Source organism: Sinocyclocheilus grahami, unplaced genomic scaffold, assembly GCF_001515645.1.
Source record: "Sinocyclocheilus grahami isolate Dianchi unplaced genomic scaffold, SAMN03320097.WGS_v1.1 scaffold148.1, whole genome shotgun sequence".
Lineage (NCBI taxonomy): Eukaryota > Metazoa > Chordata > Actinopteri > Cypriniformes > Cyprinidae > Sinocyclocheilus > Sinocyclocheilus grahami.
In genome coordinates this window covers 886,532-901,414 of record NW_015505327.1, presented here as the reverse complement: position 1 = coordinate 901,414, position 14,883 = coordinate 886,532, and the positions used below count along the sequence as shown (strand labels likewise).

The window sequence follows — 14,883 nt, the reverse complement described above, 5'->3', positions numbered from 1 at the left end:
TTTTTTTTTTTTTACCAATTATCCAAATAATGTTTAGTCCTAGAAAGCTATTATTATCAGAACACGTGAGCATAACATAGTGGTTAGCAGATCAATGAATGAGAGGGCAGCGTTACCCAGAGTTACCCATACACCATGTTACAACACAGTAGGGCTATTGCAGACAGAAACAATACTGTACTACATCGATGTTTCCTGTCAGCTCGATTTTTGAGTGGACTTTGCTGTTCCGATTCGCATGAACGATATATGAGTGGAGCAACTGAGCGGAGCGCACACACGCATAGAGCGGGATAATACGCAGAGCGTCACACCACGTGAAAGTGAAACCTGAGCGGTGAACTAATTTTCGGCAGCCGAAATTTCGGTGCATCTCTAATTATTGGCGACATCAGAAATGATATTATATAACAGATGCTTTTTTGAACATTTTAGCTATTTAAAATATTAAAATATTTGTCACAATATTTGAATTTCTAACTTCGATGTGATAATTTGAAAAGTATAGATATTCGGTACAACAGGGAAGAACTGCAGAATATAATGTCATACAGATATTTTTTATATTATTAAACATTTTTGTCCATCACTGGTGGCAATCAGTAGGCTAATTTCTAATGAAGAGACCAATTTATATGACAGATTTTAATGTAGGCTTTTATACATATGTAAACATTATTTAATTACCATTATAACTAGCTATCTGACAAATTTTTGCTCACTCAGTGTTTTTTTAATTTTACAGTGGGGTAATTTGGGTGCAGTAGCCCAGACAGTAGCACAGACAGACAGCACCCCGGTTGGGAAACACTGATCTAATGAACTGACTTTTGTGACTTTCAGAGATTTGTGAATCAGTGTCTGTCTTGTGTGATGGTTGCAGTGACCTTGATTTCTCAACCTGATGTGATTTGTCTTTAGTGTAAAATATGCTGTTTCTGCTAACACACAAACACCCATATTGCTGTTCTCAGGATCTTAAAAGAGTGTTTGAAAGATTGAAATTTAGTTATGTAACAGTGCTGGGACCAAACAAATAATCTCTCACATTCACCCCCTGTATTCAATAATTTGTATATGCTTATATTTGTGTGTGTGTGTGTGTATGTGTCTGTGTGCTATAGAAAAGTAAGATTATTAGAATTAGAGAGCTGCTTATGTCATGTTATTTCATACTTAGGGGACTTTCACACTGAGTATGTTTGCTGTGGTACGAATCAGAGTGCGATTGTTCCTGACGCCCCCTGCAGCATTGGTCTGATTTCACACTCATTTGCTTTTGTCTTTATTACAAACGTGCACTGTACATGATAGAACACACAACACAGGTCTTTTATTTATTTATTTTTTTGCTTTATGCACAGCATGATGCAAGTACACTTGCATCTACTGTATTTGCATCGCATGAACGTGGCTTACTGCAGCTTAAACTCTGATGACATCATCATCATCAGCTAAAATGCAATTTCTGAACAGCTGCGCACCCGAATCCGTTGCTTTCACATTCACGCACCACAGTTCCAGAACAACCAAACTCAGACCACCACTTACAGGTAGTCCCAGTTTGGCACTCCCGGGTCCGCATGACACCTTTCACATTACCAATTTTTCATACAAACCATACCGTTTGAACTAAACTGCCAGTGTGAAAGTCACCTAAAAGTGTGTGGTACAGTGGGAAGAGTGACAGCTACTTGTTGAGAGTTGTGCCAAATTACACAAAACCACTGTGCATCAAATGGTTAGTGGCAGACACCCCTTTGAATAATCACACATACTATGCTATGATATGCTTATATTCCAGAAACTGTACATTAAGTTAAAGGAATATTTCATTCCAAAAATTAAAATTAGCAACAAAAAAAGTGCTTATCCTCAGGCCATCCAAGATGTAGATGAGTTTGTTTCATCATCTGAATAGATATGAAGAAATTTAGATCAATTACATCACTTGCTCAACAATGGATCCTCTGCAGTGAATAGGTGCCGTCAGAATAAGAATTCAAACAGCTGATAAAAGCATCATGTGTGAAGTAAAAAACAGGCATTTTAACTTTAAACCGTCGCTTCAGGAAAAAGTCCTTCCCCTGTTGTCCTCTCAGAACAAAATCCACCAACATATTTGTTTAGAACTGTTTTTGAACGATTTTGCTTGTAATCATTGCTTGGTCTGTGCAGATTTCTGATTCAGATGAGATTACTTTTGAACTGGAGAAAGCAATATTATAGATTGAAGACTCATATTTTAGCAAACAGCGTAAAACAGAGGTTTGAAGTTAAAAACATCTTAATGACAAAATTTGTTTAATTTATTACAAATGCACAGCCCTCCGCTTCACGAGGTCTTAATTGATTGACTGGAGTCACAAGGATTACTTGCGGATTATTGTGATGCTTTATTAGCTGTTTGAACTCCCATTCTGACAGCACACATTCACTGTAGAGGATCCACTGGTGAGCAAGTGATGTAATGCTAAATTAATCCAAGTCTTTTCCAATAAAGAAACAAACTCATTTGCATCTTGGATGGCCTGAGGCTGAGTCAATTTTCAGTTTTGGGTGAAATATTCCTTTAATATGCACATAATTTTTTAATTTAGGTTAGGATTCTGGTTAAGCCATAAATATATTTTTTTTTTAAATTGCATGCTTTAGAGCTACTTTAATATTCCTGGATAATCTAATAAACTAAATTTAGACATTTTTAATTATTTTCCTATGCTGTTTTATGCTCTTTTTCAAATACCAAATATGCATTTATTATGGTTCATTTCTGTTTTAAATAGTAATTTTATCTGATTACCAATTCTCATTCATGACTTTAATACACCAGAGTGTATTATTTACAAAATACTGTATTGGTCCTGAGAAATATAACACTGTTAAATGTTTGTCTCTTCCAAAATGTTTCTTCTTTTCCCTAACTGTATGTAATATCACTCTGAATTTCCTTTGTTTGGACATCCACATATATAAATGAATGTTAAATTACGGTGAATACATGACCTAAAATGTATTTATATAGATATGTACTGTCTTGTTCAGATTTCTAAAAAATTCAAAATATATATTGGCTTAATCTGGTTATGATGATTGAATTAGTGCTTACGTAATTGTAAAGTCACCAAATTCTCCAAATTAATATTGGAATATTATTGTGCATGTAATCACTGAGAGGCAGAGGGTAGCCTGGATTTATGTTTCTTGTTTCGTAATGTAAATAAATGTAAAAACACCCAAAAATACATACAAATTCAATACCCATCTGCCTATTTACATTCACACAGAAAGTGAACAGACTCATTTGAGATGGGCAAGGTGATTAATAAAGTGGGGGCAGGAGAGAAAGTGTTATGCAAAACTTATATAATTCGACTGCGATCAATACAGCCGTCTTAATCAGTTATGTACACAGTTTTTGTCTGATTTAACAAAGTGCTCTTCCACTTAAACCTTGTGAGTATCAGTGCTCACTACGTTTTTGTGTGTGTTTTCTTTTCTGTGTCTGACAATTTGTTTGTATATCCACAGCATAGTCCATTCTTTGCTGAGCAACTGACAGCCTTTCAAGTGTGGCTGACAATGGGCGTGGAGAACAGAAACCCACCAGAGCAGCTGCCCATCGTCCTGCAGGTAACTTACATCAAAAATGTTCTAAAAAGTTGTATTTCAAAATCTAGTGAATTGCGTACCTAGAAAGCATTTTTAGTGAAAATAGGCATACTGCTGACATGGGGCCCTATTTTAATATTCTAAGCACATGGTCTGAAGCACATGGTGCAGGTGCACTCAGGGTGTGTCTGAATCCACTTTTGCTAGTTTAAAGGTGCACTTGTGTATTGTGCTGCCAATGTGGAATTTAGGGTAGTGCAGCATTGTGACTGCAGCACCAGAGACCTGAACCACAAAACCCTGCAGTAAGTCACTTGTACAAACTTTGTTTATTTTGCACTCATTCACACATCCCTTAGTAGTGCTGTCTCTGCAGTCAATATTTTATAAACATTTCAGTTGACATGTAGATGGAGAAGAGAAGTGGTCCAAGCACTGAGCCCTGAGAAACCCCAGTAGCAAGAAATTGTGACGTGGAAACTTCACCACTCCAAAACACCCTGAAAGACCTACGTGAGATGCAAGACTTGAACCACTGGAGTGCAGTTCCTGAAATGCCCATCTTCGTGAGGGTGGACAGGAGGATCTGGTGGTTAACTGTGTCAAAAGCAGTGGACAGATCCATCAAGATGAGTACTGAAGATTTGGAAGCTGATCTTGACAGTCTCCGGGCTTCAGTAACTGAGAGCAGGGCAGTCTCAGTTGAGTGGGCGCTTTTGATGCCAGATTGGTTGTCCAGGAGGTTGTTCTGTGCAAGAAACATAGAAAGTTGGTTGAACACAACTCACTCAATTGTCTTTGCAATGAATGAAAGAAGGGATACCGGTTTGTAATTTTCTAAAAGTGCTGGATTTAGAGAGGGTATCTTAAGCAGTGGGGTTACCAGAGCCTGCTTAAATGCTGTGGGAAATGCACAAACGAAATGAGAGTGGAGAGAAGGTGGAGAGAGAGTGTGTATTTGTTGTTATGGAGTTTTTGTCAGTTTTTGGTGTGGATAATTGGCCACTGATGGTTCTTGTTTTATTTATGAAGAATATTTCAAAGTCATCAGCTGTAAGAGTTGATGACGGGTGGGGGGGGGGAAGAAGAGAGGAGAAGGTTTTGAAAAGTGTGCGAGAGTCAGAACAATTGTTAATTTTGTTGTGGTAGTATGTTGTTTTAGCAGTGGAGACATTTGCAGAGAAGGAAGAGAGGAGTGACTGATACACACTAAGGTCAGTAGAATTTTTTGATTTGTGCCACTTCCTCTCAGCAGCCCTGAGCCTAGAGTGATGTTCACGGAGTACATCGGCCACCCAGGGGCAGAGGGGGTGGTGCGTGCTGGTCTGGACGGAAGGGGGGAAAAGTTGTCTAAGTGTTAGTGTGAAGCAAAGAGTGTCAGTAGCAGTGTTAGTGTCTACTGACAGGGTGGAGGAAGTGAGGATGAAACCATAGAGGATAAGAAAGAGGTAGAGAATGAGCATAGGTTACGCCGAAAGGTGACTTGCGGAGGTGTGTGTGTTGTGTCTGGAGTCAGTTTGAGGTTAGAAGTGATGAGGAAGTGGTCTGAGGTGTGCAACGGAGTAACTAAAGTGTTGTCAGTGGTGCAGTAGCATGTGTAGATAAGGTTAATTGGTTACCTGATTTGTGAGTAGCCGTAGTAGACACTTGCTTGAGGTCAAATGAGGCAAGCAGAGTTTTGAAGTCAGCATCCTGGGGTTCCCTTTCAGTCGGTCACTCCGAGTCATGTCGGTGACCGACGAATTGGGATATCGCTTCGATAAACCAATCTACTTCGAGTGTAAACTAAACGAGCCAATGCACATTGGCATGCAGTTATTGCATCCAGCTGCTGCTGATCACAGCGTGAGTATAATAAGGTAGAAGGTGCAATGCATACCAGCTTTTCGCTTCGGAGCCGAGCGACAACATCGTTCTGCTCTATATTTATTTAGAGAACTACGAGTTCAGCATGCTCTCGGAAGCTTTCTGTGTTGGTGAGACGGCGTTTCACCGGTGGTCGTTCCAGTGTCGAGTGGGTTGCGCACTTCAGGCTGCACTACTCCCTGTCGTGTTGCAAGCGGCCATCTCCCCTGTGCGCCTCAGCACTAAATGAGCATTTCCTAAAAGACGGATCGTCCTTATAAGGATGCCGTTTCACCCGTGCGTTTCTGGGTGCGGTCGTTACCTGGCACGGGGTGATGGTCACGATCGTTGCCTCACGTGTCTGGGCATCAAGCACGCTGAGGTGGCCTTCGTGGATGAGTCATGTTCTCATTGCGGGAAGATGACCATCTCGGAGCTGCGAACCAGGCTCCGCTACTCGCAAAGGGGTCGGAGTCCCATTGCCGCTGCCGCGATCTGGGGCTCGTTCTGCCGGACAGACGAGAACCACTTCTAGCAGTAACGCGGGCGGTTTGAGGGTTACAGTAATGGCAAACCCCACAGGGAACCAACCCTCTGGGGACCATCACTCCTCTTGCTCCTCCGATCCAGCGGAGCGACCCACGGAATGCGCTGGACCCTCTTTAAAGAGCATACCAGCGGTATCCAGTGCACCTCCCCCCGACCAGATGTCGATCTCAGCATCGGAGGGAGAGCTGTCCAATGAAGATTCGCCCACGCTGCCGCCCTCCGGGACGGTGGAAAAGCCTGAATCGGATCCGGAGATGACAGCTATGCTTTCCCGGGCCGCCGAAAGGGTCTGCCCTGCCCTGCCCTGTCCAGGCCCCCGTCAAACCTGGCGGCAAGCAGAGAAGCAAGCGGCCCTGAGACAGGCGACCCAGAGATGGAGGAATCTGCTCTTCGGGAGATTGTGACCGCCCCCCTCCCCCCCCCGGAGGGGGGCCGGGTGGAGAATCTTTTGTTTCATTTTTTCCCGCCGTTGACCTCACGGCCGACAGTACCCAAATTCTCGACAAAAGAGCAGTTTCTTTTATCTCTGGGTCTCAGGAGGGCACGGAGAGTTGTCAACAAAGGCCCTACTCACGCACCCTCTGCCAACCCGTGGAACCAGGTGAGCCTTGCACATCACACTCACACTCCTCTCCGGCCCGCTCACAAGCCGCTCGAGTTGGGTCCCTGTGTTCCACCTCGCTGCCCCACTGCGGGTACGGCTGTGGTTCCGCTGGTCTCGCTTGTACGGTTTCTGGGCGCTTGGTCAGCGCTACCCAGCCCGTCTTGCTGGCTTCTGCGGACCATCAGCCTCGGCTATGCGATTCAGTTCGCCCGGCACCCGCCCAAGTTCAGCGGTATCCGCTTCACTACAGTGAGGGCGGCCGATTCCCCTGTTCTGCGGGCAGAGATCGCAGTCCTACTGGCGAAGGATGCGATAGAGCCGGTCCCTCTGGCCGATATGAGGTCGGGGTTTTACAGCCCTTACTTCATTGTACCCAAGAAAAGTGGTGGGTTATGGCCAATCTTGGATCTGCGAGTTTTGAACCGGTCCCTTCATCGGCTACCGTTCAAGACGTTGACGCAGAAACGCATCTTCGGGTGCGTCCGTCCCCAAGATTGGTTTGCAGCGATCGACCTGAAGGACGCGTACTTTCATGTGCCAATCCTTCCGCGCCACAGACCATTTCTGATTTTTGAGTGGACTTTGTTGTTCCGATTCGCATGAACGATATACGAGTAGAGCAACTGAGCGGAGCGCACACACGCATAGAGTGGGATAATACGCATAATACGAGTTTTTGTGAAATGTGAGCCAAAATCATCCCAATTAAAAGAACCAAAGACTTAAACTACTTCAGTCGGTGTGCATTGAATTTATTTAATACACGAGTTTCACAATTTGAGTTGAATTACTGAAATAAATGAACTTTTCCACGACATTCTAATTTATTGAGATGGACCTGTATATATATATATACACAGTCGTGGTCAGAATTATTGGTACATTATGGTAAATATGATCAAAAAAGGCTGTCAAATGTCAAAATAAATCTGCATTGTTAATCCTGTTTGATCTTTTATTTTAAAAATGTACAAAAATCTAACCTTTCATTGAAGAATAAGAATTTAAAATGGAGGGAAATCTCATTATGAAATCAATGTTTTTCTCTGATACAAGTTGGCCACAATTAATGGTACCCTTAGAAATTCTTATGAGTAAAATATCTCTCTGAAGTATATTCCCATTCATATTTAGAATTTTTAGCACACCAGGGTGAATATGAACATGAAATTATCCAGCCATTGCTTCTTGTTTCACAGGAATATAAATATGAGGGAAAACAAAGGCCAAATTCACTAAATCATCCATCACAATGAGTAAAACCAAAGAATATAGTTCTGATGTGCAGCAAACAGATAATTTAGCTTCACAAATTAGAAAGTGGCTTAAAGAAAAGAGCTAGAGCATTAAAAATTCCCATTTCCACCATCAGGGCAATAATTAAGAATTTCCAATCAACTAAAGATGTTACAAATCTTCCTGGAAGAGGATTTGTATCTATGTCGTCCTAATGCATGGTGAGGAGGAGAGTTTGAGTGGCTAAAGGCTCTCCAAGGATCGCAGCTGCAGAACAGCAGAGATTAGTTGAGCCTTGGGGTCAGAAAGCTTAATAAAAAAAAAGGCAAAAAGCACCTACATTACCACATGCTGTTTGGGAGGGTTTCGAGAAAAAAATCTAGAAAAGTAATTGCTCTCATCCAAAAACAAACTCCAGCATATTCATTTGCTAGACACTACTGGAACTTCAAACATAACTGGGTTCTATGGTCAGATAAAAGTAAAAAAGGAGCTTTTTAGCAGCAAACACTCAAGAAAGGTTTGGTGCACACAGGAGTAAAAATGTACCCCATGTGTACAATGACATATACTGCTGTATCTTTAATGTTGTTGGTGTAATTTTCTGCCGGAGGTCCTGGACATCTTGTTTAGATACATGGCATCATGGATTCTATCAAATAACAACAGATAAAAAATTAAAAACTGACTGTCCATGCTAGAAATCTTATATTGGGCAATGATCCAAAAACAAACATCAAAATCAAAACAAAAATGGGTCACTGAGCACAAAACGAATATTCTTCCATGGCCATTCCAGTCCCTTGACCTGAACCCTATAGAAAATGAGTGGGGTGAACTAAAGAGGAGAAGCACCAACATGGACCTGGAATTCTGAAGGGTCTCGAGGTATTCTGGATGAAGGAATGGCCTCTGATCTCTTGTTAGATGTTCTACAAACTCATCAGGCATTATAGCTGAAGACTCAGAGCTGTTATCTTAAGGATGATGCAAAAAGTATTGAATAAAAGGGTACCATTAATTGTGCCCAACGTGAGAAAAAAACATTTATTTCATCATGAGATTTCCCCCATTTTAAATTCTTATTTTTCAATGAAAGGTTAGATGTTTGTACATTTTTAAAAGAAAAGATCAATAGGATTTAACAATGCAGATTTTTCTTGACAGCCTTTTTTGATCATATTTACCAAGGGTACCAACAATTCTGACCATGGAAAGACTCATTGCCAGTTATCGCAAACACTTGATTGCAGTTGTTGCTGCAAAGCGTGGCACAACCAGTTATTAGATTTAGGCAATTACTTTTTCACGTAGGGCCAAGGCAGGTTTGAACAGCTTTTTTCCCTTAATAAAATAAATCATAATTTAAAAACTGCATTTTGTATTTACTTGCATTATCTTTGTGTAATATTAAAATTAGTTTGATGATCTGAATCTTTTAAGTGTGACAAATATGCAAAAAATTAAAAAACCAGGAAGGGGGCAAAAACCTTTTCACAGCACTGTAAATATATATACATTTATAACTGGCTCTCCCACGCACATAAAATACTTATTTATTGTTCTAAAGAACACATACACACACCAATGCTCAGACTTCTAAATGTTTGATGTCTTTTACAGTGTACTGTTCACAATTTCTTGAGTAATAAGCTTTCAAAATATGTAATGTAAATGTAACTTAAGTGTTCAAATATTCTACAATCTCACTGTGTATGTTCCTTTAGCTCAGACAGTAGTACATGACACTATAAACAGCAGTATTGTGACTTTGGTTCCCAGGGAATGCATAGAACTCATCAAATGTAAACTGTTAGGTAAATGCTATCTGATCAGAATTATTGTTTCCTGCTGCTTGTATTGAGTCAAATTGAGTTTTTGTAATATTTCTGTGCATCTCTTTAAGAGGTCTGGACTCACAGATGGGCTCAGATCTTCACACTTATCTTAAACTCAGCAGCCAGTCACACTTTTACACATGTGTATGTGTGTAAAACCTTGTAAGTGCTGAGTAATCTTCCATTTGGCCAGAGTCAGAAAAAACAGACCTCCCTCATATTCCTCCCACTTCTTCCACGTCTCTCTATTCTTTCATCTGTCTCCCTCCTTCCTTCCTTCCTTCCTTCCTTCCTTCCTTCTGTCATAGGCATTTCTCAGGGTATTAAGGAACGCCCTGTTATAGCCAAGGTGCATGTTGAGAATTTTCACAGTCCGTGATTTGACGTGACCCTGTGATCTATTAATACCTTTATGGCAGGGTGGCATATTGTTTTGGCAGGAGATTGCAGGCATTTTGGAGTTTGTGCATGTTTTTGTGTGGGCATTGAGGTGGGTAGTCCTTCTGTTGTGCTCCTCACAAACAGCACGGCTCTCTCTCTGGGAAGGCCTATATCCGGACCCCCTCACCATGCTGAGAGTGTGTGCCACAGTATCTAGATGCTTTAAATACATATACACGTATACAGAGTTTTTAAATGCTGGCGTAGGAATATGAAAACTAAAGTTGCTATTTAAAACTAAAAAAAATGTCTACACTTAACTCAATTTATGCTTCTCACAATCTCAGATCTTTTGATCTAAAGGCTTATGCTTAAAATGAGTTTTGAAAGCAAAAATAAATTGTGCCATGTCTTCCCCACCCATTGATGAAACATTAGTCTCACAAGTTCTGTGGATAGTCATGCTGAAACATTCACAGAAACAAATACAGATGGGAGGTTAGTAAGAATTACCTAGGTTTACCTAGGTTTATCAAGACTTTTGACTGGTATTGGTGTGTTTGTTCATTCAACTCAAAACAATGAAACAGATCAAATTGACAAAAATATGTCAGTTTGTGAACTCAAAAGAAAAAGAAAGTTCTAAATGAATGTGAAAGACATGTGGCCAAGTATGGTAACCCATACTAGGAATTAGTGCTCTGCGTTTAACCCATCCAAAGTGCACACACACAGCAGTGAACACACACCTGGAGCAGTGGGCAGCCATTTTATGCTGCGGCGCCCGGGGAGCAGTTGGGGGTTCAGTGCCTTGCTCAAGGGCACCTCAGTCGTGGTATTGAAGGTGGGAGAGAGCGCTGTACATTCACTCCCCCCACCTACAATTCCTGCCGGACCTGAGACTCGAACTCGCAACCTTTGGGTTACGAGTCCGACTCTCTAACCATTAGGCCGCGACTTTAAATACTCACAAGTTAATTTTTCCGAACAAAAAAAAATATATATTTTGAGCTTTAGGATTACAGTGCAATAATACATGTTAATGAATCACACACAAACCACTCTAACCACAGATGTACACACACAGATGGGCAGTCATTAGCTTGTGTCAGCCTGCAGGGAATGTATGTGAGCCTGAGCACCTGTTCAGTATGATTATATTAGTTGTTCCCATTGTGTGTGTGAATGTATGTCTGCCTGTTTTTATGTTTGCATGGGTGTGGGACGTTTGGTGATTACTGTTGGTTTGGGGCGTTTTAAATACCTAATACTCTAAAGGACCTCAATGACCCAAGCTGTAACATCATCTCCAATGGGTCATTTTCTTTGGCCCTTTTGTAGAGTTACACACTGACACACATATCCCTGTCATCCACTCCTCACTGACTCCACTGGCTATGGAAGAGAGTGGAACATCAGATTAATGTTCTCCCATCTGGTTTCTCTTAGGTCCTCTTAAGTCAGGTACACAGACTGAGGGCACTGGAGTTGTTGGGGCGATTTCTGGACCTGGGCCCTTGGGCCGTCAGTTTGGTGAGATACACAACTAACATTTGTTTTTAACTTTCTTTTACGTACAGTAGCCTTTAGATAATACATATGTTAGTTAGGTACACTGTGTGCAGAATATCGTTCAGCTGCCTTGCATCATCATCTAGTCTTTTTTCCACCTCTCTCTCTTACTCTGTCTTTTTGCTCTCCGCAGGCTCTTTCAGTGGGGATTTTTCCGTATGTGTTGAAACTGTTGCAGAGTTCAGCAAGAGAGCTCAGGCCTCATTTGGTCTTCATATGGGCGAAGATCTTGGCTGTGGATAGTGTATGTAAACCACTTTATCCCTTTCATTTCAGCCCTTGTTTTTACCCAGAATTCCACATGATACTCAGAACATTTAAAATAATTTATATACTAATGACCAGCTAAAAACCTCTTACTATTGAAGCCATCAAACATGATATTCCAAGATAAAAATAATAATAATAATAATATAATGGCAAGCATAATATTGCTTGTTTCCTATTAGTCCCATTATTTTTCATTTTATTAAAAAAATTATATTACTGTTAATTTTCAGATAGGTTATTAAAAATTAAGCACTGAGAGTTACCAACTAATGAGTTGTTGATATCATTAAAACAAAACTAAAAGCTTATTTCACATTTTGATATATGCAAAAATCTGCATTTTTAATAAAAAAATTTTATTAAATCTCTGTAAAGTCACAATATTATTCTTGTTATCCTATGCATTTCAGTATGTCAAGTTTAAATTTGATCAAGATGTGAATTTGTAAACTTAAACATAGTACAAACAACTGAATGTTTAAATGTTTCCAAAGCAAATCAATTTTAATGTTTGTTCCTCCATGAGTTGATTGATAAATCAAGATGTTGTATGTACATTACTGACTTACAGTGGGATGTGAAAGTTTGGGAACCCCTTGCAGAAAATGTGAATAATTTAACAAAATAAGGGAGGTGATAAAAAATCCATGTTATTTTTTATTTAGTACTGTCCTGAGTAAGGTTTTTACATTTAGTCCACAAGAAAATAGCTGAAATTATTAAATTAACCCCATTCAAGGGTTCAACTAGGCAAAAGATGCTGGAAAACTGAAGAATCTGGAGGATTTTTCTGAAGAACAGTGCTCAGTTTAATCTGACTCATGAACAACTATCACAAAACAAAAAAACAGTTGTGGATCATCCAGGTAACCACACACAGTATTAAGAACCAAGGGTTCCCAAACTTTTGAATGGGGTTATTTTTAAAATTTCAGCTATGTTTTTCTTGTGGACTAAATGTAAACATCTTTTATGAAAAATATCTTACTCAGGACAGTACTAAATAAAAAATAACATGCATTTTGTATAATCTCTCTTATTTTGTTAAAATTATTCACATTTTCACAGATTCTGCAAAGGGATCTCAAACTTTCGCATGCCACTGTATCAATACAATACTCCAATACTCTAGAGATCAGACTCTAAAACTCAGCTTCTCAGATGAGGCCCAGTTAAACTCCTGTCAGCACAGCTTTAAGTAAATGTTCACCAAAAGAAAGACAAAGAGAGAATATAAACAGATGAAAGTGCTTTTTAAGGTCTTGTTTTTATTATTCATTTGTTCATTCATTCATTCATTTATTTATTGTTTTGCTATACCTCATAAGAACTTTTCTGAGAGATCATCAGAATTATCAGACTGTAAACAACAGAAACTAACTTAATAGTTCAGACCCTTAAAGTCGGTGTGAAATGCCATTAGAATTCCACTTCCATAATGCGTCATAATTGTGAAACACGAAATTCAATTAAAAAACATCTAGGGCAGGATGTATTTTATCAGGAACTGACTGAATAGTGAAAAGTAGGCATCACATATCAAGTCATTTCAGAGGAAGAAAAAGTTTATTATTGTTATTGTTGTGATTTAAAAAAAAAAAAAAAATTTTTTGTTCACTAGACCAAGAACTTGCTTTTTTCCCCTTTTTTTTTTACTGATTTGTAAATGCTATATTGATTTTTATTTCTAAATAATAATAATAAAAACAATATCAACATGGAATTAAGATGGATCCTATTCTCTTTTTAATGCACATTCCTGGTCTAGTGAATGATTCATCTGTACTTGTTATTTCAAAAGATTTTTAATTGAAATGAAATTAATATGACTTTGTTTATCATAGAAGACATTATTTGAACATTCAGAGTGTATTTCGTACATTGGAGTCTGGAAGGGCAGTGGAAATGAAAGTGGTTTGCCATCTGTCTCTGGCAGTAGTGGTAAAGACACCTGCAGAGATAGATGATCATTCACGCATATCCCTCACAGAGACTGCAGCACTCAAATCAAAACACACTCTAATGCTGCTGATCTGGCTACTGAAAACACACTTTGCTTTAAAGAAAGATATGACATGTCTTATGATTGGCTTATCAAATCCAACAGCAACTCTAGGGAATGAATATTAAATCAAAGGTCAAACGAGACCCTGTGACTCAACCTAATCTGAAATGTCAAATTTTATGGTCAAACTGAAACTGTTCATTCTATTTTTATTTCCTCTTTGCGCAGAGACCCAGATGCACAGCTCTCCACAATTCTGATGCAGATATCATTGCTCTCAGATCTCATTGACACCTGCATTAATTCAAAAATTGTTTCAGTCACAAGATATGCGAGCACCAATTTCGAAAGTATTGACATCAAACCTGGCGTGTTTGCTTGCAAATACAGTTGGACTTAGAACAATATAATGGAAGTGGGGAAAGGGGGTCTCAGTCACGCCATCTTAAAGTGAAAAAATTAAAATTCTGTCATCGTTTACTCACCCTCATATCATTCCAAACCTGTATGACTAATTCTACTCATACAAAACACAAAAGAAGATATTTTGGAGAGTGTTTGGAGCCCACTGACATTCATTGTATGGGCAAAAAATAAATACAGGGTTAGTTCACCCAAAAATGAAACTTTAGTTATCATTTGCTCACCCTCATGTTGTTCCAAACAGTTGCTGGTAACCATTGACTTCCATGTTTTTTTTTCTTTCATACAATGGAAGTCAGTGGCTACCAGCAACTTTTTCATTACCAACATTCTTCAAATTATTTTCTTTTGTTTTTAACATAAGAAAGAAACTCATACAGGTTTAGAACAACTTAAGGGCGAGTAAATGATTACAGAATTTTCATTTTGGGGTGAATTATTCCTTTAATTGGCATGCTTTAATTGTAACATGACACTTCATTGTAACATGATGTGTGTGTGTTTGTGTGTGTGTTTGTGTGTGTGTTTGTGTGTGTGTGTGTGTGTGT

General features: G+C 39.5%; 1 protein-coding gene across 3 annotated transcripts in view; it reads left to right on the top strand.

Annotated features, from left to right (window-relative positions):
- Positions 1-14,883, top strand: part of rptor (regulatory associated protein of MTOR, complex 1) — a 304,659-nt gene that overhangs the window by 225,974 nt on the left and 63,802 nt on the right. For all 3 annotated transcript variants that reach the window (XM_016281200.1, XM_016281199.1, XM_016281198.1), the window contains exons 12-14: positions 3,532-3,633; positions 11,515-11,598; positions 11,771-11,881. In XM_016281200.1, the coding sequence (XP_016136686.1) occupies positions 3,532-3,633; positions 11,515-11,598; positions 11,771-11,881 (297 nt within the window). The remainder of the gene's footprint in view (positions 1-3,531; positions 3,634-11,514; positions 11,599-11,770; positions 11,882-14,883) is intronic.